This window comes from Malaclemys terrapin, chromosome 1, assembly GCF_027887155.1.
Source record: "Malaclemys terrapin pileata isolate rMalTer1 chromosome 1, rMalTer1.hap1, whole genome shotgun sequence".
In the NCBI taxonomy this organism is placed as follows: domain Eukaryota; kingdom Metazoa; phylum Chordata; order Testudines; family Emydidae; genus Malaclemys; species Malaclemys terrapin.
This window is the reverse complement of record NC_071505.1, coordinates 93,913,632-93,939,667: the sequence shown is the minus strand read 5'-3', so window position 1 is coordinate 93,939,667 and position 26,036 is coordinate 93,913,632. Positions and strand designations below refer to the sequence as shown.

Below are 26,036 nucleotides of genomic sequence, written 5' to 3'. Positions count from 1 at the left end.
CGAGTTAGTACACTCTGAAGCATGGCATGATGCATCGTGCGGATGGAGGTCATTTGACTGCATACTAATTCAAGTTAATGCAGATGAACCCCTCTATGTAGACAACACCTAAATGAAACACTAATGGGTTAGTTAGTTAACTCTGATAAGCACCTTTCAGAGGAGAAAAGCATCAGCATCAGGCACACTGGGGTGGATGCTGCAGAAGCAGACACCTGTGGTCTGGGGAACGGAGCACTGGACTAGCAATCAGGAGACCTCTTCTATTCCAAGCCCTGCACTGACCCGCTTGAGCTTTCTGTGCCTCTAATACCCCACCTATAAAAGTGAAACACTGACACCTCTCCATCTGCATAAAGCCCTTTAAGTCTTTGGAAGAGAAGCAATTTGCAAATGCTGAATATTATTAATAGCGAACGTCACTAGGAGTGAGCAGGAGGCAGAGGGACACAGAGATGAAGAATGTCAGGACAAGAAGAGTGAGAAAAGCAAATGAGAGAAACTGGTTAATGATTCATGGGCACCACCAGTTTGGAGATCATTCCACCTCACCTCATCATCGTGTGTCCACATGAACAAGCAAAGGGGACAATTAGAAAGGGATTCCCTGGAGAAGCTGGAGTGAGGGGCTCCCCAGGCAGAATGCCATCTACAAGGAACTGTAAGAGAGAATCATTAGTGGCTGTCCAAAGAGAAACCAGGGTGAGTCTGGGATAAGCTCTCACAGTCTGGGTGTCACCGAGGGGTGTAACTCTTGTGTTGTCCCAGTGAGTCACTCCCACTGTGCCAGGTGCAGGATCTAAAGGGGGTGGGGGTAAGAGTGGCTCACTGGGAGTAGCTATGCTGAGGTTTGTGCTGCTTTTGAGTTACCAACATCAAGCCACATCCCAGACGGGCTGTGTTTAGATGCTAGCTGTGGTGACGATGGGCTGCAGGCTGAGCCTGTTCACAGTGGGCATGGAAATCCAGGGCTGGCTCTTCCCAGAGATTGCAGCCAGCTTCCCTTATAGGGGCACAGGGATCCAGCTCCATCTCTGCAACGGTAAATGAGAACATCTTCAGAGTGTGCTGCAATATTAACCCCTTGGGTGCCTCTCTGGGATTGGGAAAGGATTGTTATCTCCATTACACAGCTGGATAAGGGCTTTGTGTCCTTGGCCTGGTCTACACTATGAGTTTAGGTCAAATTTAGCAGCGTTAAATCAAATTAACCCTGCACCTGTCCATACAATGAAGCCATTTACTTCGACATAAAGGGCTCTTAAAATCAATTTCTGTACTCCTCCCCGACGAGGGGAGTAGCGCTGAAATCGACATTGCCGGTTCGAATTAGGGTTAGTGTGGATGCAATTCGATGATATTGGCCTCCGCTAGCTATCCCACAGTGCACCATTGTGACTGCTCTGGACAGCAATCTGAACTCGGATGCACTGGCCAGGTAGACAGGAAAAGCCCCGCGAACTTTTGAATTTCATTTCCTGTTTGTCCAGCGTGGAGAGCACAGGTGACCATGCAGAGCTCATCAGCACAGGTAACCATGCAGTCTGAGAATTGAAAAAGAGCACCAGCATGGACCGTACGGGAGGTACTGGATCTGATCGCTGTATGGGGAGACGATTCCATGCTAGCAGAACTACGTTCCAAAAGACGAAATGCCAAAATATTTTAAAAAATCTCCAAGGGCATGATGGAGAGAGGCTACAATAGGGACTCACTACAGTGCCAAGTGAAAGTTAAGGAGCTCAGACAAGCGTACCAGAAAACCAAAGAAGCAAACGGACAGTCCAGGGCAGAGCCGCAGACATGCTGCTTCTACAATGAGCTGCATGCAATTCTAGAGGGGGCTGCCACCACTACCCCACCCCTGACTGTCGATTCTGATGAGGGGGTACTCTTAGCCATGCCTGAGGATTTTGCGGATGGGGAAGATGAGGAGGAGGAGGATGAGCTTGCAGAGAGCACACAGCACACCGTTCTCCCCATCAGCCAGGATCTTTTTTTCAGCCTGACTGAAATAGCGTCCCAAGCCTCCCAAGGCGGTCTCCTGGACCATGAAGCCAGAGAAGGGACCTCTGGTGAGTGTACCTTTGTAAATATAAAACATGGTTTAAAAGCAAGCATTTTTTAATGATTAATTTGTCCTGAGGATTTGGGATGCATTCGTGGCCAGTACAGCTACTGGAAAAGTCTGTTAACGTGTCTGGGATGGAGCGGAAATCCTCCAGGGACATCTCCATGAAGCTCTCCTAGAGGTACTCCAAAAGCCTTTCCAGAAGGTTTCTGGGGAGGGCAGCCTTATTCTGTCCTCCATGGTAGGACACTTTACCACGCCATGCTAGTAGCAAGTAATCTAGTATCATTGCATGACAAAGCCTGGCAGCGTATGGTCCCTGTGTTTGCTGGCATTCAAACAACATCCATTCTTTATCTCGCTGTGTTATCCTCAGGGGAGTGATATCGTTCATGGGAACCTGGTTGAAATACGGGAATTTAATTAAGGGGACAGAGGTGGCCGTTCCTACTGGGCTGTTTGCCTGTGGCTGAAAATAAATCCTTCCCTGCAATTAGCCAAGCAGTCGGGGGGGGGGGAGGGGGCATTGGCGCTGAGCTGTTCACGTTTGGCTAGCAGGGATCTTCCCTGATACCAGCCCCGCGGTAGAGGGAGGGATAAAGCGATCATCCCAGACAATTGGATGCGGGGGTGTGTGTGTTAGTTTGGTTTCTGCTGCTGCACGTTAACACGAAAACCGCAGCACTCAACGGGCTTTGCTTGGTATGGGAAAGGAGGGTGCTGCTTTTATGAAGGTTGCAGAAAGACAATGGCTTACCATGGCCGCATGCAAGCCAAATTCTGTTGCCCGGCCCTGCGTTTGTGATCTCTAACACCAAAGCTGCAGGCACTCAATATTAAGATGCAAAATGCGACGTTGTACCGAAATCACATGTGCTATGTAATGTGAATAGTGTTGTTCACTGTGAAAGAGTATACCCATTGTTCTGTAAAATGTATCTTTTTAAATACTTTTCTCTCTTTTTTCCCTCCTGAAGCTGCAAATTTTTCAAGCCTCCCTCCTCCATCCGGAAGGCTATCTCAGATAAGGCGGTGAAAAAAACGCACGTGCGATGAAATGTTCTCTGAGATCATGCAGTCAACCCGCAATGAAAGAGCTCATCTGAATGAGTGGAAGGACACAGTATCACAGTACAGGAAAGCAGCCAATGAACGTGAGGACAGGAGGGACGAATGTGAGGACAGGAGGGATGCTTGAGATGAGAGGTGGCGTCAGGAAGATCAGAGGACGCAGGATGCAACGCTGGGGCTACTGCGGGATCAAACGGACATGCTCCGGCGTTTGGTGGAGCTTCAGGAACGGCAGCAGGATCACAGAGTGCCACTGCAGCCCCTGTTTAACCACCCTCCCCCCTCCCCAAGTTCCATAGCCTCCTCACCCAGACGCCCAAAAACGCGGAGGGGGGGGAGAAGGCTCCGTGCACCCTGCCACTCCACCCCGGTGGACAGCCCAAGCAACAGAAGGCTGTCATTCAACAAGTTTTGAAGTGGCCTTTTTCTTTCCTCCTCTCCTCCTCCCACACCCCACCCGGGCTACCTTGTCAGCTCTCTCCCTATTTTTATAATCAATTAATAAATAATACATGGTTTTTAAAATATAGTGACTTTATTTCCTTTGACAGCAAGCTGTGATCGAAGGGGGGAGGATGGGTGGCTTACAGGGAATGAGTCAATCAATGGGGCGGGTTTTCATCAAGGAGAAACAAACAGAACTGTCACACCGTAGCCTGGCCAGTCATGAAACTGGTTTTCAAAGCTTCTCTGATGCGCAGCGCTTCCTGGTGTGCTCTTCTAATCGCCCTGGTGTCTGGCTGCACGTAATCAGTGGCCAGGCGATTTGCCTCAACCTCCCACCCCACCATAAATGTCTCCCCCTTACTCTCACAGAGATTGTGGAGCACACAGCAAGCAGCAATAACAATGGGAATATTGGTTTGGCTGAGGTCTGAGTGAGTCAGTAAAGTGCGCCAGCGACCCTTTAAATGTCCAAATGCACATTCTACCACCATTCTGCACTTGCTCAGCCTATAGTTGAACAGCTCCTTACTACTGTCCAGGCTGCCTGTGTATGACTTCATGAGCCATGGCATTAAGGGGTAGGCTGGGTCCTCAAGGATAATTATAGGCATGTCAACATCCCCAACAGTTATTTTCTGGTCTGGGAAGTAAATCCCTTGCTGCAGCCGTTTAAACAGACTAGTGTTCCTGAAGACGCGAGCATCATGAACTCTTTCCGGCCATCCCACGTTGATGTTGGTGAAACATTCCTTGTGATCCACCAGTGCTTGCAGCACCATTGAAAAGTACCCCTTGCGGTTTATGTACTGGCTGCCCTGGTGCTCTGGTGCCGAGATAGGGATATGGGTTCCATCTATCGCCCCACCACAGTTAGGGAATCCCATTGCAGCAAAGCCATCTACTATGACCTGCACATTTCCCAGAGTCACTACCTTTGGTAGCAGCAGCTCAGTGATTGCTTTGGCTACTTGCATCACAGCAGCCCCCACAGTAGATTTGCCCACTCCAAATTGATTCCCGACTGACCGGTAGCTGTCTGGCATTGCAAGCTTCCACAGGGCTATTGCCACTCGCTTCTCAACTGTGAGGGCTGCTCTCATCTTGGTATTCTGGCGCTTCAGGGCAGGGGAAAACAAGTCACAAAGTTCCATGAAAGTGCCCTTACGCATGCGAAAGTTTCGCAGCCACTGGGAATCGTCCCAGACCTGCAACACTATGCGGTCCCACCAGTCTGTGCTTGTTTCCTGGGCCCAGAATCAGCGTTCCACAGCATGAACCTGCCCCATTAACACCATGATCTCCAAAGCGCCGGGGCCCACGGTTTGAGAGAATTCTGTATCCATGTCCTCATCACTCTCGTCGCCGCGCTGCCATCGCCACCTCCTCCTCGCCTGATTTTGTAGGTTCTGGTTCAGCATAAACTGCACGATAATGCGCGAGGTGTTTACAATGTTCATGACTGCTGCATTGAGCTGAGCGGATTCCATGCTTGCCGTGGTATGGCGTCTGCACAGGTAACCCAGGAAAAAAGGTATGAAACGGTTGTCTGCCGTTGCTTTCACGGAGGGAGGGAGAGGGGGGCCTGACTACATGTACTCAGAACCACCCGCAACAATGTTTTTTGCCCCATCAGGCATTGGGATCTCAACCCAGAATTCCAATGGGCGGGGGAGACTGAGGGAACTATGGGACAGCTACCCACAGTGCAACACTCCGGAAGTCAACGCTAGCCTCGGTACTATGGACGCACACCGCTGAATTAATGTGCTTAGTGTGGCTGCATGCACTCGACTTTATACAACCTGTTGCCAAAAATCGAATTCTGTAAAACCGGAGTAATCCCGTAGTGTAGACATACTCTTAGTCCCTGTGCCCACTGAAAGAAGGAATGGGACTAAAACATAGATTCTCCTGGTTACTAACACTGTGGTCAGTTGTTCCACTGAACCACATGACTTACCCTTTGAGGAGGACTGCTCCTGTTGGCTGTGCCAAGAGGGCACAAAAATAGCTTGGGCCTTTCCTGCTGGGCTTCACCCTGAGGAAGTGTCAATTTTTTCTAAGCTATAACAGACACAACTGAGATGCTGGATCATGGCATTGGGGTGGAAAAGACCACATGAGCACTGGTGGCCCTGATCTCCTTTCCTCTGTCCTCTCCTACCAGAGCTGTGACTGAGAGTTCCTTCTGATAAGCTGTCTGGCTTACTCCTCCCAAATCCCACCCCCACTCAGCTGGGTTGTGTTAAAGACACCTAACCACTACCACTCCCACCATCCTCTTCCTGGACAAACAGCTTAACATGCAGGGAAGAGCTCAACAGCTAGCAGAGAGCAGGGAACCCTTTCCTGCTGCTTCTCCAATCCCAGCTCAGCTGAGGGAACAGAGGTGGTCTATGGTTCCCCCTTGTCAAGGTGAAACTGCCCATTAAGTTCAGGAAAGTGGGGGGAGTGGTGGGAAGTTATCTTTGGTGATTGAAATATGTTGTGGTACCTTCCAGGAGAAAGAAAGAGAGTTGATGACCTGCCTGCCTGCCATTCCTGCTATTTACATGTAAGTTAATGAAGGGTAGGGTGACCAGACAGCAAGTGTGAAAAATCAGGACAGGGGGTGGTGGGGTAATAGGATCCTATATAAGAAAAAGACCCAATAATTGGGATTGTCCCTATAAAATCGGGACATTTGGTCACCCTAATGAAGGGGCTCTGAAGAGCATATAGTCAGTCCAATAGTTGCCCAGGTGGAGAAGGAATGGCCTAGTCTCTATTAACAACTAACAGAGCTGGTTGGACAAAGCTAAAAAGGAAACCCTTAGGGCCATCCCTCACCTCTGACTTGTGTGGTGTTGTCCTGACTGCATGTTTGCTCATGCTTTTTCCTGCCTGATCTTAAAACTCCCAAACGATAAGGCGTTCATAACCTCTTGCGGGCTCTTCCACAGCCTAGTAGAACTGTTTTAGAAAGCTCTCCCCCTCATTTCCAGCCAACCAAATGAATGGCTGTGTTTGGGATTATTTTTTCATTTGGATGTTTAATTGTGCACTTTCTCCCTGACCTTATGCCTCTGTTTCTGATCTCTGAAGGTCCCTTGGTATTATTTCTCTGTCCTCACTAATGTCTGCAGCTCGTCTGAATTCAACAGCCTCTGTAAATGCATTAACACACTGCTTATACCCTCCTTCTGCTCACTAACAGAGATGGGATGCAGTTTCAAACCCCATCCAGTTTGCTATTTATTCCCATTATCCTTTGTTCAGGGCTCCTTAGACAGTCATCAGTGCATGTGGTCATGGTGATCTCCAAAGTAACTTGAATGAGTTCTGAGTAAGGAACAAGCTCACTGGCCAGATGACTATGTGGGGGGTGGGGGAATCAAGTTATAACATCCCAACTGTATTATAGCATAATAATACCTAGCTCTTAATGTAGAGCCCTTCAAAACCATTTTTGCAGATCGAATGCAGATCCAAATTTTGTATCCATTAGGGCTCTACTTGTACAGCACTTTTCAACCCTAGATCTCACAGCATTTTACAAAGGAGTTCAAAATCCTCATCCCCATTTTACAGATGGGGAAACCGAGGCACAGAGGCAATGTGACTTGCCCAAGATGACCCAGCAGGTCAGTGGCAGAGCTAGGAATAGAACTGAGTTACAAACCTGCACAGATTACTGTAAAGTGATTAGCAACAGAGGGTCCTGTGGCACCTTTAAGACTAACATTAATATTGGGAGCATAAGCTTTCGTGGGTAAGAACCTCACTTCTTCAGATAGATTTCCATTCCATACGGCTAAATGCAGTGCCTTGCATGGTGTCAAGTATCAGAGGGGTAGGTGAGGTTCTTACCCACGAAAGCTTATGCTCCCAATACTTCTGTTAGTCTTAAAGGTGCCACAGGCCCCTCTGTTGCTTTTTACAGATTCAGACTAACACGGCTACTCCTCTGATACATGTAAAGTGATTGTATTCTTGTTTGGCTGGATCCCTGTTTTCAGCCTGGAGTGCAGGGCTGGGTTTTCTAGCAGTCCTTCGCAGCGCCAGGGAAAGACAAGTGAAATGCATTGGCAGAGCTGTTTGTGTTAGGAGACCTCCAGGTTTGGATTACAAAGCAGTGCTGCAGGTCAACACTGAGGTCAACAGGGAAAGCTGTGGGGAGCAGGGAGAAATCAGGCCTGGAGTGGCAGGGGGTGCTGCAGCTTGGAAGGTTCCACACACCCCTGCACTTGTCCTCTAGCTCTGGCCAGCTGAATTCAGCCCTATCGCCTCCTTGCTTTCATGAACACTTGATTAAGAAAAGCAGGGAGTTTGGATGTTATATCCCTGTTGAAAGCACAGGTGCCCCAAATCTGGGGGATACAAAATGGTTGTGCAGACACAACTAGTGCCTGAGCAGCATGGAAAATTCATACACTCCTAAGAACGGCAATAATAAAAGATCAGCTCCTTGGTGAAACAAGAAAACGTTGGAGCTGGACAGAGGAGACCATGTCACAGGGTTTAATTTAAGTAGAGTAAGACTGATTGCCACAAAACCAACCTTCCAATATATTTGGTGCAGTCCCTCTTCAAAGCCCAGCCTCGTCTACAAACAGGTTTAACATTCTGATGTCTCTGCTCCCAGCGGCTCATTGTAATTAAAATCAGTTTGCTCGTTCACTTTGGTCATTTGTTCTGATTAACCTTTGGAAAACTGGCTTGACCGGGTGAATTTGACATTAGGTACAGAGGGGAGATAGAGCAGGTTTTGCAGGAAAGATCAGAAGCTGGGTGGGGAGGGCGTGTCAGCATTGTGTTGTTATGGAGGGCTGGCTGAGGAATCCAGGCTGGCCTGGCTCTAAGAGGGGGTGGAGGTGGTTACAGGGGGGTTAACATAGGAAGTGAGGATGGGACACTTGGCAGGGGAATTAGGCAGCTGCTGACTTATTTGGGTGGGGAGGAGGGTTAGGCAGCTGTGAGGGGCTGCAGTGCATTTAAGGGGCCGGAGATGTAGTCAGCTGGCATGTTCCAAGAATTAAAGAGGCAGATGCTGGTTTTGCAGAGTTTGAACAAGCCCTGAAAATTCAGCCAATATCATTTGAGGGTCCGGGTGGCCTGGAGCATGTGTGGGCAGGCAAGAAGATGAACTCTCTCCCCCACCTTCCTCTTGGTGAAAGGTGCTGGCTAGAGACTAGGGTGACCAAACAGCAAATGTGAAAAATCGGGACAGGTGGTAATAGGAGCCTATGTAAGAAAAAGATCCCAAAATCAGGACTGTCCCTATAAAAATGGGACATCTGCTCACCCTACGAGAGACTGAAGTCCCCTCTGTGTTCCCATAAGGGATCATGCACAGGCAGCAACTTCACAAGCTCTCTCACACCCTGCAAGAAGGTGCCTCTGCACAGCTTGGGGAATGGGAGGCACTATCTTTAGGGGAGGAGGGGAGTTAAACCTCCATGGCCCACTTCTTCCTTGCCACCTTTGCTGGTACTGCCATCAAGCAGGGAGGAGGGTGTTAGCACCACAGTAACAAAGATTTTATTAGATGAGCACATCATGTAGGAACTGGACTGGGACACCTCTCACCCAGCTGGTGATAGGGTTGCCAACTTTCTAATTACAGAAAACCAAACACCTTTGCTTTGTCCCCTTCCCCGAGGCCCCGCCTCTTCCCCACCCCTGCTCACTCCATCCCCCCTCCCTCCATCACTTGCTCTCCCCCACACTCGGTCATTTTCACTGCGCTGGGATTGGGGTGTTGGAGGGGATGTGGGTTCTGGGGTGGGGCTGGGGGATGAAGAGTTTGGGGTGCGGGAGGGGGCTCTGGGCTGGGGCAGAAGGTTGGGGTGCAGAAATGGGTGAGGGCTCTGGCTGGAGGTACAGGCTCTGGGCCTGGGATGAGGGGTGTGTGAGAGAGGGCTCAGGGCTGATGGCTGGAGTACAGGGGGAAGGGGGGAGTGCTGGGGGAAGGGAGGCTGAGGGCTCTGGCTGGGGTTGCAGGCTCTGGGGTGGGGCCAGGGATGAGAGGTTTGGGGTGTGTGGGGGGCTCTGGGCTGGGGCAGGGGTTTGGGATGCAGGACGGGGTGAAGGCTCTGGCTGGGGGGTACAGGCTCTGGGGTGGGGCTGGGAATGAGGGGTTTGGGGTGCAGGAGGGGGCTCAGGCTGGGGCAGAGGGTTGGGTTCAAGAGGAGTTTGGGGTGTTGGCTCCAGGCAGCGCTTATCTCAGGTGGCTCCCAGAAGCAGCCGTCATGTCCGCCTTATAGGTGGAGGGGCCAGGGAACTCTGCGTGTTGCCCTTGCCGGCAGGCGCCACCTCCGCAGCTCCCATTGGACGCAGTTTCCGACCAATGGGAGCTGTGGAGCTGGTGCTTGGGGCAGGGCCCATGGCCACCCCTGCACCTAGGAGCTGGACATGCTGGCTACTTCCAGGAGCTGTGCGAAGCCAGGGCAGGCAAAGAGCCTGTCTTAGCCCCCCTGCACCACCAACCAGATTTTTAGTGGCCAGATCAGTGGTGCTGTCTGGAGTCGCCAGGGTCCCTTTTCGACCGGGTGTTCCAGTTGAAAACCAGACACCTGGCAACCCTAGCTGGTGGAAGTACAGGCTAGTGGTCACAGCAGGCAACTGGGAAGTGGTTTCTTAGGTTTTATTCCCAGCTCTACCACATTATTATCTGTATTATGGTAACACCTAGAGCAGTGGTTCTCAACTAGGGGCAGGCATATCCCCGGGGGGTACGCAGAGATCTTCCAGGGGGTATATCACCTCATTTAGATATTTGACTACCTTTACAACAGGCTACATAAAAAGCACTAGCAAAGTCAGTACAAACTAAATTTTCATACAGATGATGACTTGTTTATCCTGCTCTATCTACTATACAGTGAAATGTAAGCAGGGCCGTCCCTACGGGGGGGTGCGGAGCCCGGGACATAGGTGCCGAGTTTCTATCTGCTGAGGGGGTGCTCCCCCCTGGCTCTGCCCAGGTCCTGGCCCCACTCCACCCCTTCCCCAAGGCCCTGCCCCACCTCTTCCCCACCCAGTTCTGCCCCCTCCCCTGAGCGCGCTGTGCCCTTGCTCCTCTCCCCCTCCCTCCAGCACCTCCAGACGCTGCAAAACAGCTGATTGGCGGTAGGTGCTGGGAAGGAGGGAGACGCACTGATTGGTGGGGCCTGCCGGCAGGCAGGAGGTGCTGGGAGGAGGTTGTTAGGGAGGCTCGGCTCCTCCTCGCCCCTGCCTCACCTTCCCGCCTGCTTCCTCACAAAGTGTGGGGCCCCCTGAAGTGCGGGGCCCATGGCGGTTGCCCCGATTCGCCCTACCCTAGGGATGGCTCTGAATGTAAGTACGATATTTATATTCCAATTGATTTTATTTTGTCATTATATGGTAAACATGAGGAAGTGAGCCATTTTTAAATAATAGTGGCTGTGACACTTTTGTATTTTTGTACAAGTAGTTTTTAAGTGAGGTGAAACTTGGGGTTCGCAAGACAAATCAGACTCCTGAAAGGGGTCCAGTCGTCTGGAAGGGTTGAGAGCTACTGGCCTAGAGCCCCAGATGAGATCCGTACCCCATTAGTTTGTACTGCAGGGCCTGTGGCAAGAGCCCTGACCCCAAACTGCTTACAATCTAAATAGACAAGATGAAGGAAGATTCCCATTTTACAGCTGGGCCGGGGAGCCAAGACACAGAATGGCAGTGCCTTGCCCCAGGCTATACCAGCAGTCTGCGAGCTGAACTCAGATGTTCTGGGGCCTAGTTCAGCATTATAACCACAAGACCAACCTTTTTAATAGCTCTTTCTCTCCTCTATTGACTTACTGTGACCATGGGCAAGCCACGCTCTCTCTCTGCCTCCGCTTACTGACTATAAATGGGGATAGCATTGCCCTACCATGTGTGTTTGAGAGGCGCCCGCTTCAGTAAGGACTGTAAAGTGCTTTGCTTTGAGATCCCTGGATGGAAAGTACTATAAAAATTCAATATTGCTAGTGTGCGCAGAGACAAAGCTTTGTCTACATGAGAAAGTTATACTGCATAAGTGAAGGGGTGGATATAAACCTAGGTCGTTATACCGGTATCACTCCCGATGGGAACACTCAGTCCAACATAAGTCCCTTTCTTGGCTATCAGCCTAAAACTTAGGGATTCCCCCTTGTCTAGCATTTTGGCAGAGCAAACTTGGGATTTCTTGTTGGGCTGTAATGAAGAGGACCTGCCATGTTGTTAAATAGCCGAGAGCACCACAGCTGCTGCTCACTCACTGGGAGGGAGACAACGATCTAGTCCCAGGTTCCCATTTGTGTACCCGCTCCAGCTGATCACAGGAATCCTGCTGGCTGTTGCCAGGGCCAGTGTGATTGTAGACTGCAGAAATATGCCTTGTCAGCCCCACCTTGCTATTGTACAAGTGCTCAGTCATTTGAATAAATTGCAGGCCTCGGAACATGTCCAAGGGGAGCCAGCAGTGTGTCTGGTGGGGGGATGGCATAAATGTCTGCATCTAATCAAAAAGAACAAGCACACCAAGGAAAAGAGGGACTTGTATTTATTCTGGGAGAATAGGGTGACCAGATATCCCGATTTTATAGGGACAGTCCTGATTTTGGGGTCTTTTTCTTATATAGGCTTGTATTACCCTCCACCCCTGTCCCGATTTTTCACACTTGCTGTCTGGTCACCCTATGGGAGAAGTTCAAGAGTGACCCAGCCTCTGCAGGGGAAAGGATAGCTGCACTGCTCCACCAAGGGCAGGGGAGTACCAAAGGTTTGTGTGGGGTGGATTTTAATGTTCATGAAAGGAAAGTCCAATAGCTATGGACTAGAAGCAGGAACAATGCAAGCTTAACTCTGGTACTCTCTGCTGATGCATCTCAGTTCTGTTCTATACCTCCCTGTGCATGTGCATACACCAGGCTTTTGTATAGCTGTTCGCAACCCTAGTTCTATTCCCTGCTTGGTTCCAGTTAATTTCGATCCCAGAAATGAGTATGAGTAGTCCCAATTGCTCTATGCATTCTGCATGGCTTTGCACTGATCTACATTATTACCTGCTGTCGCCTAGCTCTGTCAGGTCCTTGTGGTGGAGTTCCTCCGTCTTCTCTAGCCTTGCCTAACCTAATTAATTTTGTGTCCTCTGCAAATGTTGCCCCCTCACCTTTTTTGGGATCTCTGATAAATATATTGTTATGCTGAAAGGTGCTAATGGCTGCCAGCAGGTGGGTATTGGGATCCCAGACCCATTCATAGGCCTCCTTAAGCCAATGTCAACAGAAGCAGCAACAAAGCCCTTTTATATAGTAAAAATAGCTGGAGGCTTTGGGGCTACAGCCTGGGGAACTAGGCTGCATGGCAGGTCAGAGCTAAGTGCATGGCCTGAGGGGTGGTCCTGGTTGCAAAAGCAGGGACTAGAATATGGGTTGCAGGCTGCGAGTGTTGGAGGCAAAACGCTGGGTGAAGCTGATATGAGCGTGATCCTGAGAGGAAGCAGGAAGACGAGGCTTCTTGGGTACAGAGCCTGTTGGAGGATTAGATTTGGGGATTTCTGAGCAATGAAATTGTCTGTTGTTGTTTGCTTCCACTATGTTGAGGGAAACAGGACTTTGTGTACATATTTTTGTAACCAAGAATATACAGTAACTCCTCATTTAAAGTCGTCCTGGTTAACGTTGTTTCATTGCTGATCAATTAGAGAACATGCTCGTTTAAAGTTGCGCAATGCTCCCTTCTAACATCGTTTGGCAGCTGCCTGCTTTGTCCACTGCTTGCAGGAAGAACAGCCCGTTGCAGCTAGCTGGTGGGGGCTTGGAACCAGGGTGGTCCGGCAGCCCCCCTATCAGCTCCCCGCTCCCCTAAGTTCCCTGTGCAGCAGCCGCCCAGCAGGCTATCAATCGGCAGTTCAGCTGTCCCTCCCCCCATTGCCATGTGCTGCTCCTGCCCTCTGCCTTGGAGCTGCTCCCAGAGACTCCTGCTTGCTGTGCAGGGGGCTGTCAGGGTGTCCCACTCCCCCCTGCTCCTGCACCCGCTTACCCCTTCTCCATATAGAGCAGGGAGAGGACACCGGCGGAGAGAGACAGAGAGCGCCTGGGGCAGCAGCTGCTGTCTCAACTTCCTGATCCACTTAAAAAGACAATGCACTTAAGAGTGGGTCAGCTTCCTTAAAGGGGCAGTGTGCATCTCTCTCTCTCTCTCTCCCATACACAGGGTGTGTGTCTGTCTCTGTCTGCTATATTGTCTCCCTTCCCTCGTGTTCGTGCTGCCTTGTGTGAGAGGCTACATTAACAACAATGTGTTAACCCTTGAGGGCTCAGCCGAGTGCTAGTTCATCATTTAGCAGCAAGGCATTCCCTGGGAAATATCCCTCCCTCCCTCCTTCCACCCTCTAACTTCACCACCTCAACCAAGCTTCACAATCATCATAGCTGTGAACAGTATTAAATTGTTTGTTTAAAACGTATACTGTGTGTATATCTATAAAATATATAGTTGTCTGGTGAAAAAAATTTCCCTGGAACCTAACCCCCCCATTTACATTAATTCATATGGGGAAATTGGATTCGCTTAACATCATTTCGCTTAAAGTCACATTTTTCAGGAACATAAAGTTAAGTGAGGAATTACTGTACCTGACACATAAGGGATTTCCCATCCTAACAGAAAACATCCTGCAAGACCCTGAATACTGGCTAACCGCTTGGGCCAAAGGGGCAATCCTATTTAAATACTGAAGCTCTGGGACATCCTATTGTTAGCCGTAAACCACAATGAAAATTGTCCGTAAGTTCCTAGCCTTTATTTTCTGTCTCTTAACCAGTTCCTGATCCATGATCATGGTTTGTATCTCAATTGCCTACTTTATTTTCTTAATAACCTCATGTTACGGACTCTCTCAGAAGCTTTCAGACAAATCCAAATAAACTCTTTATCTGCCAGTTCTTCTTTATCCGCTTGCTAATCAAACTCTGGCTCCTCACTGATTCACCAGTGGGCTCAGAGCTGCCAAGGCTGCTTTCCCACGCTGGCCTGGCTCTATGAAGAGAAATGATGCTTGTTCTGCATGGATCTTTCTGTAGCAAGGAGGATAAAAGATCAGACGCAAGTACTGAGGGAGCAGACAGAGGTAGATGAAAGGTTGGGTGGGGGGCAGCTGGAGATGTTTCCTGCATCTTTTTGGCAACAAGGATAATTACTAGGATTTGGAGATCACGAGGAAGCTAGTAAAGGGAGATGGAGGGTGGGAGTAATATAGTTTTCTCTTCTGAAGAGAAAGTTGTCTTGATGCCCTAGAGTTTAATTATTTCAGCAGCTGAAGAGCAAGGTATTTCTGCCTGAATATGTGCCTGCACATGCTGGAGAATATGTTTCCCATTCATTTGTAATCATACATGGGGAGCAGCTGCTTTGGAGTAAGTCCTTTTGTTCTTTGGCATCTATATAATTTCTCCATAGTATTTGTACGTAGGCACGGATGTGCTCCAGCGCCTCAGTGCAATGCAGCCACATATTGGCCCCGTACATTGGATGTGCCTTGACAAACCCATCCCTCAAACTGGCTGGCACTATCCATGAGGTTCTATGGCTTGTGTTCCATGCACGTTGGCATGGCCTTCAGTGCCAAGGCCAGTCCCCAAGGCTGGGGGCTGCGTGTTCAGTCGCTGTGGAATTCAATCCTTGCTGCAGAATCTAAGCTGAAATTGAAAAATGTCTTATGTCTCATGGTTGCGAGGAAAAGCTTGAAAATGGGAATGGTACGTAACATGCTGCCTGCCTGAGTGTGCAGCCGGCCTGGGCCGATAGCTCTGAGTGGTGACAACTGTGCCATTTGTTAATTCTGAAACCTGCTGATGACAATTTGTGTGAGACCAACATGAAGCTGAATTCAAAATCAAAATAAACAGCACAGGGGAGATTGTATTGACTGGATTATTCATGTTCATCTTTAATTCAGTAAAAACCTACATTTGTAAAATGTACCTGAAGCTGCCACAGAAGAGTGCTACATAAGCCTGCAGTACAGCACATGGGGCCTTCCACCAAGGGAAAGCTCTGGGATCCTATTAGGTGATGCATAACAGGCAACGTGGGCAGGACAGCTAAAGGAAATCAGGTACCGCAGACACAGTGAAGCATGATGAAGATACAATTTCTACATTCATAGCCACCCCTTCACTCTTATAGTAAACTAGAGCAATTGGGAGATCGGCTTCAGATGAGGACTGCCGAACTGAGCGGGATGGTAGATTTGACTGTTTCCAGCCCAGGATTGTGCATGGCTGGATGACAGAAATGTGCTGCTCTCTGGCCAGAGGGAAACAGCCCTGTGGAATGTCACTGTGAGCCCTGGTGCCAGCTTGGTCTGTGGGTATGTCTCATCCCATTGGACTGGCAGTAGAAAAGCAGAACTGCGAAGGGCAACTTGTACCATGTGATCAGTCTGCTCACCATTTAAAAAGGATCTAATTCCCCTAAGGTATTTTATCTGCAACCAAGTGCTCTTACTAACCAGCAGCAGTGGCAATTTCCCCCAAAATCCCATCATCCATACAGCTGATGGCCCAGCTAGTGGGTTGATGAGGGAGAAACCTAAAAAGCTGCCCTCTGAGAGAGGTAGACATTAGTGGGTAGTTGCAGGAGCTCAGAGCAGGCAACCACCATCAACAACACCCAGACATCACCCTTTATGACTCCAACCCTGTTTAAAGAGGAGGTGTTGTAAAAGCTCAGCAGCTAATCTCACACTGTGGGGCCATGACACACTGCATGCAGCAACTTCTTGTGCTCCTAGCCAAAAGAGCTCTGATCTAAGATGTGAACCGCAACAAAAGCAAACCGCAGTTCTAGATTCAATACGAGCATCACCGACAGCAACTGTGGCATTAAAGACAACCCTAGCTGCTCTTTCTTTAGCTATTTTAATAGTCCCTTCTGTCTCACTTGTGGGATGATCTTTCTCCTGTAATTTTTAGAATCTAGCCAATACCAGTCTGAGCCCCAGCACGTTGTCACATTCTTCACTTGGCAAACCATGATGATTTTACCATGTTTTCTCCCCTTCTGCTGCACGCCAATGCTTGCTCTCAGACCAGTTGTGGTCAGACAGCATTGCTTTCCTCTCTGCAGCGTGCACGATAGCTCCTGGCCTGGAGCCCTACAACACAGTGTGATGTGTAGGTTCTACAGCAAATTCATGTATTTATGGTTTGGATTCATCAGCAATGGGATTTAAAATCAGATGGTGAATCAGCAGCAGGGTCCAGGGGTCTGCAAAGAGGCCAGCGTTTGTGCTCACGGCAACTCGACATTGTCATCTTTAATTCAAGCACTGCTTTTTCAGAGACGTTGTTACCAGATCCAGTGTCAGGCCCCAGGCACAGGAGATAGACGGAGGGAGAGATGTAAGTCCTGAGACGAAAGAACTGGTGGAGGACTCCAAAAAAGCTGACAGTATTTTTAATGAATGTAAAATGTAGGAGTTCAGATTGTCGTCCACCCCCTTTGTGTGTCTTTTCGCCAGCATGTCAGAACAACATCTTAATATTCACAGTGACAGCTCCAGCAAAATCAAAACACAGAGTCAGTCCCAGACTTCCCTCCCCAGAAGAGCTTATAGACCACTCTAAGCCGCATGCATCAGGATGAAATCGAAGCTTTGGATACATGCGTCTAGTCAGTCTCCTCTCAGACAAGGGATACACCTGTTACGAAACAGCATCCAATCCTATTGTCCTCTGGGTCTAAAAAAACAACTTGGAATGTTCATGATTCAGGGAAAGTACTGGCTGCTCTTGAGAATCAGTACCTTAAACAGAATCCACCCAGCTCTTATGAATGACCACACCCCAACAGATGGCGAAGAACATGCTGTTCTGTGGCAACTCCCTGCATCCTTTCCATGCTCCCCGTTTCAGGCCTCTTGTGGGCATCACAACTCATCCAGTCCATTGAACTTACTTAAGATCCCTTCCCCTCAAATGAATTTAGTGCTGATAAAATGTGTCCGATTGATAGGCCTTCAGACTGGCACTTATTTTAGCCCCAGGATTAGTGATACGTGGGCAGCAACAACATAAGTTTGCCCCCATCCTAGCAACATGGCTCAGGTCTAAGTTACAGGTCAGCCACATTGAGGTGGAAAGATGAGCGGTTCTAATGGCTCAAATCAAGGCCTGATCTCCTGGCTGAGACTGCTAATAAAAGGGAAGATCGAAGTCAGCTATGGTGCTGTCTTGTGAGACAGATATCTGTCCCCTTAGAACTGGACTAGGAGTGGGTGTGTCCCCCCCCCCAACTCTGTAACTGGGCAGCCATAATCTGGTAACAACTTTATCTATATATTTATTTTTAACAAACCCATTGCTGTGGTATCTGAGCACAAAGTTTTAGTGATTCCTTGAGGTGGGATCACATTGGAAGCCGCAACCTTGTGGTGAAAAGCTTTGTATCCCAGTCCCACACTGACAGACTCTTTCCCCTTTGACAGCAGGCCCCCCTGGGAGTTGAGGATGAAGGCCCAGACTCTGATTTATTTTTTTCCCCCTCTTCCTGGTTCCACCTACTCCAACCAATGCTCAGTGAGCTCTGCTGAATTTCCATCTTCATTTCCCGTGAGTGCAGGAAGTCAGTCTCTCCCACCATTTGAACAAGTCTACTCACCCTGTGCAACTAGATACTGTGACCATGTCCAATGGTTCCTAGTACAAGCAGATCTGTACAAAGGCATGTCTGAGAGCTGTCCCTGCCTGAATGCACCTGGTGACCAAGGGCACACTGGTAAGTGCCAACCACTCTGAGCTTGGGATGCTTTGAGGAAGGCTGCGTGTTCAAAAGAGGGACATGCCACACAAGGCCAGCACATTCGTTAAACCAACCAATCTAGAGCAGGATGATAAGAGGGGCCCTTTGCTCCAAAAGTCAGGAGCTCCAGCATTCAATTGTCCTCCTAGGTGCCTCAGAAGAAGGTGATGATGGCAGCACTGGAGGGGATAGTCTGAGAGTTGAGTGCTACACTGGGGAGAGGGTCCAGCAGGAACAGGGTATCTGGCAGTGGCAGCAATGTTTATAATCTAGGCGATGCGCTCCAGCTGCCCCTCCCCTGGGGCCTCTCCTGTTGACCAGGGGAATGATCTGAAATCCCGTTACCTCTTCTCCATCTTCTGCATCTGTAGACTGAGTGAGGTGAAGCTGGCCAGGAGGTCAGTGACCTCATCCACCTGCCGTAGAAACAATGCAGTTTGTTATCATAAGACAAGCAGAGGCTGCAAAGGAAGGAAGACTGAGCTTAATGTGGGATGTACCTCTTCCTTGCCTGGAAGGGCCCATGTGCGTAGATGAGTGTGGAAATTCAATGTTCTTAGTCCATCTGGTCTTTGACCTCTCTGCTGAGTCTACCGTTAAGGGTACCCTGGGAACTGGCAATGCTTTCTGTGTTGGGAATATCTACCCACCAAAATACAGACAGACATTCTTTTCACTACCCACTCCCACCAAATGAGTTAATACAACACCTAGCTACTATGAATCTTTCCCTCATTACACCTGGGCTCTAATGTGAACCAGTGACATGGAGGGGAATGTGTCTGTATCCTGGTCCCAGTCTCGGATGTTACCCTACTGAAGCTGTCTATTCTCTCTTGGATGTATGTGTGAAGCCAGCAACGCAGTATGGGAGTCACTCTGGCTGCCTCTCACCTGCTCCTTAGTACTGGTCATCTGTAACCTGGAGCAGAGATCATCCAACTGCTCCCGCTGCTCATGCTGCCCAAGGCGCTCCAGGTATTCCCGCAACATCTGGATAATCTGAAACAGGTAGTGTGGTGAGATGCAAGAGCAGAACAGCTGTAACCAAGGCAGGGCACTGGTGGTACAAGGACAGAGGGACAACCGCAGTAGGCAAGCTATTAGCAGTACTGCCACAAGCAGTGTCACTTCTGAGGTCTGGGGGTAGGCACCCACACAGGAGATCAGAGCCATGCTCCAAAACAGCTGGACAATGCCATTTGTAGAGGCGCAGTCCAATGTGTCACCAGAAGACAGGCCACATATTAATCAGAGGCTGAGTTTTTTCAGAGGGGCTGGTCATTCAATTGATTCCTATCCATGGCTATTAGAACATAGTGATGAGACCAAAAGACCAAAGTCCTCAAAGGACCACCCTCACATCCAGTAGTTCCCTGGGTAAAAAATTCTTGTTGCTTTCTCCCCCTCAGGTCTGCGTTACCCAAATCGTCTCCCTTTCCTCTCCTCTGTTCCCTGACTTGTGAACCTGGACAGGTTGGGGTTCAGGGCCTGCCAACCAGTACTCCAGGAAAGTGCATGGCTGTTCCTATTAGTAGCTAGCCTCGCCTAATGCTTGTACTGGAAGAACATAAGGGGATTTCTAAGGGGTCCCTCCTATAGCCATTTCTTAGTTCTCACTAGCTGCCATTCAGTGCATTCTAGGACCCACAAGCCCTGGAGAGATCCTGCAACAATTCCAAGTGGTGTTTAGGGAGATGCTCTCCAGAGGCAGAGAGAGGTGGGTTATCAGAGTCTGGGAGGGAGAAGGTCAGGAGTCCTGACCTCATGCTGGAGCAGCTGAGGTACTCAAGCGAGGCACTTAAAGCAGTTACTAAACCCCAAGAGTCCTACAGAGTGCACTGAAGAAAGGCAGTGCTTGGAGACCAGATGCACACAGTATCAGGGAGCATGAACGTTTCTGACCTGCTTCACTTCAAGGCGCACGGCCTCCAGGCTCTGAGAGAGCCCTTCCTGCAGGATGTTCAGCTTGGACTTGGCGAGGTGCAGAGGAGTTCTCCCAGCTCGATCCAAGGCATCGACTCTGGCTCCTGAAAGGTGCACATGCATGGGGAGAGAGAGGTTGGTTTAAAAGCGGCGGCGGCCCTGGGGGAAGGTCAAAGAGGTGGTGGTGGTAGCTTTATAATTTGTAAAGAGGAAATGTTACCTCCGCGCAGCAGCAGGGTGATGACAGGAACATGGTTCGTGCAGGCAGCTGGGAAGGGAAAACACGAGACACACAACTCAGAGTAGAGCTACAGTCCAGGGAAGGGGATCCTGCAAGGACTAAGTCCCCTGGGCACCACAGCGCAGGCAACCAGCTCCCTACAGGGTTCTTTGTCAGAGGGTAGGGCAGCACTCCCCTTTGAAGCCTGCTCAACGATCAGGGTTTACTGCCTCTGCCAGCAAGCTGGATAATGTCTGAAACGGGCCTCTTGTTTCTCAGGGCCAGCAGGAGAAAGGAGATGTACTTCCTTCAGCTCTGACCGTTAAGTCTTCAATTAAAGAACAAAGCTGATGGAACCCAAAGAGTCCAGGACAGGGATTGGTTGCCACAATACAGAGGAGGAAAGAAAGGAAGGAAACTAATGGGGATCTTCACAACTCTGGGCACAAAGATCATCAGGTTACAGAAGCCCTGATTTCAAGCTCCTGGCACTTACCCAAGTGTAATGCAGTGTTCCCCAGTCCATCTCTCTGGTTCGGGTCTGCCCCATGGTCCAAAAGCAACTGCACTAGAAACAATTAAATGGGCCCATTTCAGTCTCTTCCCTTTGCCCAGCAGGTCTAAGAGGGAAGAGCCAGCATTGCCCGCACTGAACAGTTTAGAGGATCTTGAGAGGCAGCACGTGCACATGCCAGGGATTGACGGGGAAATGCTGCTTTTAGCAAGGTGCGCAATTAAAGAAACGCACAGATTCCAACAAAACCCCTCCCACAAGGAAATCGGATCATGGAACAATCCCTTCCCACTCACCGATGCGATCATTGCCATTGCAGGAGGCAAAGTGCAGGGCTGTACGGCCTTTGTCATCTGCAGCACAGGGGTCAACCCCATCTTCTAAGAGTTGCTGCACTGACATCGCCGAGAAAGAGAGAAGGAGAGACCGTGTTAATCGGGAGGGAAAGCTGATCCATAGAGCAGCTATGAGACATGCAACCAGATGGTGCTAGAGCCCAGATATGGGAATGAGAGAGACTGATGATGGAAAGGGATCCCCTTGTCCCACCTTACTTGTTCCTCTCTGCTCCCATCCATCCAACTACCCCTTTAACGCCAATGGAAGGGAGACCCTGGTGCAACTTAGACTGCCTCCGTTCCTCAGCAGAGAAGGAAATGTTTCTTTATATGGAGAATGAGTAATAAGTACAACTCACAGTCATGGGATATTATTGGAGCAAACAGAATTCATGGATTCCAAGGCCCAAAGGGACCACTGTGGTCATCTAGTCTGACCTCCTGTATAACACAGGCTACAGAGCATATTTTTTTTTTTAGAATCCACCCTCGATTTAAAAATGGTCAGTGATGGAGAATCCACCATGACCCTTGGTAAATTGTTCCAGTGGTTAATTACCCTCACTGTTCAATATTGACATCTTATTTCCAGTCTGAATTTGTCTAGCTTCCACTTCCACCCACTGGATTGTGTTATGCCTTTGTGTGCTAGAGTGAAGAGCCCATTATCAAACATTTGTTCCACATGTAGATACTTATGGACTGTAATCAAATCACTGCTTAACCGTCTCTTTGTTAAACTATCTAGATTCAGCTCTTTGAATCTATCACTGTAAAGCATCTTTTCTAATCCTTTAAGCATTCTCATGGCTCTTCTTCAAGGTCAGTGACCTTTGTATGACTAAGAGTAGCAGTGAAATGAGCGAGGTTAAGATTACAAGAGTTATCAATCCTCATTCTTTGGGGTATAAATTAATCCCCAGCTCAGAACGAAGCTCCCCGCCATGGTTATTTAATTAGGGGGCTTTAAGTCTTTCTCTGAAGCATTCATTACTGGCCAGTGTTGGAGGCAGGACACTGGAGTGATCCAGCTATTGGCCTGTTCTAGTGTGGCGGTTCCGACGTTACCTTCCTCCTGGGTTCTAGGGTTGGAACCATTATTACAACTGGGATTCCTTCCCCCGCCCCTCCTGGATTATTTCTAAACCTGGTGGCGGAAAATGGTTTGGGGTTAAAATTGGAAGTAACACCTGAAAAGATGACTGTGCCCTTAGAATAGGTGCAATTCTGCTATCTTAGCCAGGGGACAAGGAGAAAGACTGACAGGCCAACTAGGAGGAAACATTAATGTAAAGTCCCACCTAATCATCTCCCAAGACCAGCAGGAAACAATTTAACCTTTCTCACTCTGACAATGTTTTGAGATGAGTGAAGATTTGGTGCAATGACAGAAAAGATCAAAGATTATTTCCAAGCTGATGAGTAACTGATTCAATAGCAATCACTTCACTGGCACGACAAGATATAAAACATTGCAAGATTTAATACACAAGGGATCTGCATATAGATTTAGAACACGTTTTGCAACTATAATATAGTGGGACACATGGCTTTTAATACAAAAGGGTAATACTGTATAAGTCATTTCTGACTCAGTACCTCAAACCGAGACATGTTCATTAGCGCTCTGCAGCAACAGATTTCAAAGCCCTTCACAAAAATGAGCAAGTGTCATCTCCCTGCCTTACAGATGGGAAAATGGGCACGCAGTGACTTGCCTAAAGTCATAGAAAGAAGAACAGGAGTACTTGTGGCACCTTAGAGACTAACAAATTTATTAGAGCATAAGCTTTCGTGGACTACAGCCCACTTCTTCGGATGCATCCGAAGAAGTGGGCTGTAGTCCACGAAAGCTTATGCTCTAATAAATTTGTTAGTCTCTAAGGTGCCACAAGTACTCCTGTTCTTCTTTTTGCGGATACAGACTAACACGGCTGTTACTCTAAAGTCATAGAGTGAGTCAATACTCAATATTGTTGCTTTGTTCTCCCCCATCTGTCTGTATCCACGGGTTGTCTCTTGTCTTATACTTAGATTGTAATCTCTTTTTGGGCAGGGATCATCTTTTTGTTTTGTGTACAGCACCTGGTCTGTGACTGGGATGCCTAGGTGATATGGTCATACAAATAACAGTAGCAGAGGCAGAATAGAATCTGCGTTGCCCGAGTCTTGTTCTCCTATCTAGTGTGCCATGCTGCCTGACAACAGACTGGGGCCGTTTGTGCAACAGTCACTTGTCTTTCTTTCAAAAAGAGCTTTGCTCTCCTGTCACTCTGCAGCAGGACATGTTATTATTGTTGATACCTTGGCTGAAGCCTCTATCACATATATAAAAAACCATGAACTGGAGAGGGTAGACATGCTAGACTGAACTTTACACCCAGCCCTGTCCTAGCAGAACAAAACTATTTCTGCATGTGCAACGTCTGAACTGCTGGTTCTACAAACCACCTGCATTTCCCTTTCCTCCCCTACAAAGCCAATTGCAAAACTGAAAGGTTCTGAGTTGACCTGGCTGGTGCAGGCTCACCTGTTTCTAAGTCGTTAGCATTGGCGGATTCTCTCAATCGTTTCAGAGCTGTGGAAAAGAGAGAGGGTTACTGCAAAGAGCATAGAGAACAAGAGCAGTTCCATTATTAGAACGCTCTCTTCAGGTCAAGTCCCAAATTCAGGAGCTAAACCACACTGGAAGGATTGGCTTGTCCCTAGAGGAAGGGATATGTGAGATCAAGGCCCCAGGTAGCAGGAGACTTCATGCTTTTCTTCTAAAGGTGGTCATTAGCCTTTCCTGCCAGACAGCACTTCCCAAGGAAGCCTCTTTGTAGTGTAACACCAACAGATCCTGGTCCTCAACCTGGGACCTCTGGAGCTAAGTGCATGAGCCTTAGCATGAGCTAAAAGCCATATGGCTGTTAGCTAAGGCTGTAGAGTAGACTCATTAACCTCTCTAAGTGGTCTTGGTGCCACTAGATGGGGCAGAAAACCACACCCAGGAAGTGAGTGGGTTACAGTAGCTCAAATTTGAAAGTGAATGAGAACCTTTTCCCAACTCCCGCATACAGCTAATCTTAGGCCTGGTCTACACTGAGGGGAGGAATCCATCTAACTTACGCAACTTCAGCTACATGAATAACATAGCTGAAGTCGACGTACTTAGATCTACTTACCGTGGTGTCTTCACTGCGGTAAGTCAATGGCTGACGCTCTCCCGTTGACTCCGCCTGCGCCTCTTGCCATGGTGGAGTCCAAGGGAGAGCGCTCAGTGGTCAATTTATCGCGTCTAGTCTAGACACGATAAATCGACACCCGCTGGATCGCTGGCTGTTTATCCAGTGAGTAATGTAGACAAGCCCTTAGATTCAGCCATCTCCTCTCTATTCCACCAACAAAGGGTGTATGCATTCTAATAAAACATCTTTATTGGAATGGTAGGTTATACAAGGGCTTCCACCTAAACTCAGAGAACTTGGTTAAGTGTCTGTACCTGGTTACCCATCTCATGTCCCATTGCCAGCATTGACTCAGTGTCAGGTTGCTGCAATGTCATGCTATTCCTACCATCCTTTTTCCTTCCCAAAGCATTTCAGAGTGTTTCTTCCTTATATATTAATGGAAAGTATTGTGCTCTTTTGTATTCTTAGCAGCAGAGTGGGAAATGGCTCTTGATGGGGTTTGACTGGCAGCAACTGAGTGACCTGTATTCCTCTTTGGTGGTTGCCATCCTGTGCACCAGAATAAGTCTCCAGCCCTTATGGTTGCAAAGGGCACGCTGTAAACGAAATATATGCCAGGAAATCTGTCAGAGCCTACAACCAACTTGACCCAACAATTTGGCAGAGTTTTAGTTCTAAAGCCTAGTGATATGATTTATGCGAGCCATTTCATTGCTAATCAATTGTTTAGCGCAGCTCGATTTACCTGTGAATGGACTCTCATTATGATGTATTAGAGGACAAAGCTGGGGCTGGTGCCTGACTGGAGGAGAGTACCACCATTTATTGTTTTCCAATCAGACATATGGTCTTCAGGGGGACAGGGCAGGGGCCCAGGCTGGAGCAGAGTCCTAGCTTGCATTGCCTGCTCCCCTGCACCCAGCAAATCGCCTCCAACCGAGGGGAAGAATTCGCAGAGTGGGGCCCCCCGCTTCTCCCCTTGGCCGGGAGGGGGCTCCCTCCTTGCGCTCGAGCCTCATGCCAGTAGGGGGGCTGCGGCCGAGGGCCCCTCCCGTGCGGGGATTGCGCCCATCTCCCCGCCCCGCGCTCGCCCCTCACCGTGGATCTCTTTGCCCGTGGGCCCCAGGGCGCGGTGCAGCCGGGCGGCCCTGCGCTGGCGGCGGGCGGGGATCTTGCCCGCCGGCGGGTCGCGCTGCCACAGGACGTGCAGGTAGCCGAGCGAGGCCGGGCCCAGCGCCTCCGGGGGGCCTTGCAGCGCGGCCCCGAACTCCGCCAGCGCGAACCCGCCCCCCGGGGGCCTCGGCTCCTCGTCCGAGGCCGCCACGGCCCCGCCAGCGCCAGCGCCGTCCATCCCCGCCGCCCCCGCGCGGCCTCCCGGCTTCTGAGGGCCGGGCCCAGACGCGCTGACAGAGGGCGGGCAGAACCTAGTAACTATAGTAACGAGGGCGGGGAGTCAGAGGCGTGACTGCCTTCCCCAATCACAGAATCCGGCCCCACGCAGCCA

The 26,036-nt window shown here is 49.3% G+C and overlaps 1 protein-coding gene and 1 long non-coding RNA gene across 2 annotated transcripts; one reads left to right on the top strand and one right to left on the bottom strand.

Moving 5' to 3' along the window:
• Positions 1–599: 599 nt before the first annotated feature.
• Positions 600–3,596, top strand: LOC128830582 (uncharacterized). Its single transcript, XR_008443612.1, has 3 exons — positions 600–702; positions 1,491–2,075; positions 3,049–3,596. It is a non-coding gene; the product is annotated as an uncharacterized LOC128830582 (long non-coding RNA).
• Positions 3,597–17,001: 13,405 nt separating this feature from the next.
• On the bottom strand, positions 17,002–25,925 carry ANKRD54 (ankyrin repeat domain 54). Its single transcript, XM_054031792.1, has 8 exons — positions 25,631–25,925; positions 23,890–23,937; positions 21,318–21,416; positions 21,004–21,075; positions 20,508–20,555; positions 20,267–20,391; positions 19,256–19,363; positions 17,002–18,777 (listed from the first exon to the last, which is right to left on the bottom strand). Exons 1-8 carry the CDS (start codon positions 25,881–25,883, stop codon positions 18,703–18,705), a joined length of 828 nt encoding a protein of 275 aa, XP_053887767.1. The 5' UTR covers positions 25,884–25,925; the 3' UTR covers positions 17,002–18,702.
• Positions 25,926–26,036: the final 111 nt, after the last annotated feature.

Coding starts and splice junctions, on each gene's coding strand:
- ANKRD54 (XM_054031792.1), bottom strand. CDS start 25,883: ATGGACGGCGCTGGCGCTGGCGGGGCCGTGGCGGCCTCGGACGAGGAG. Junction 23,938..25,630: donor CACGGGCAAAGAGATCCACG/GTGAGGGGCGAG, acceptor TCTTTTCCACAG/CTCTGAAACGATTGAGAGAA. Junction 18,778..19,255: donor TGACCAGTACTAAGGAGCAG/GTGAGAGGCAGC, acceptor TTTCTACGGCAG/GTGGATGAGGTCACTGACCT.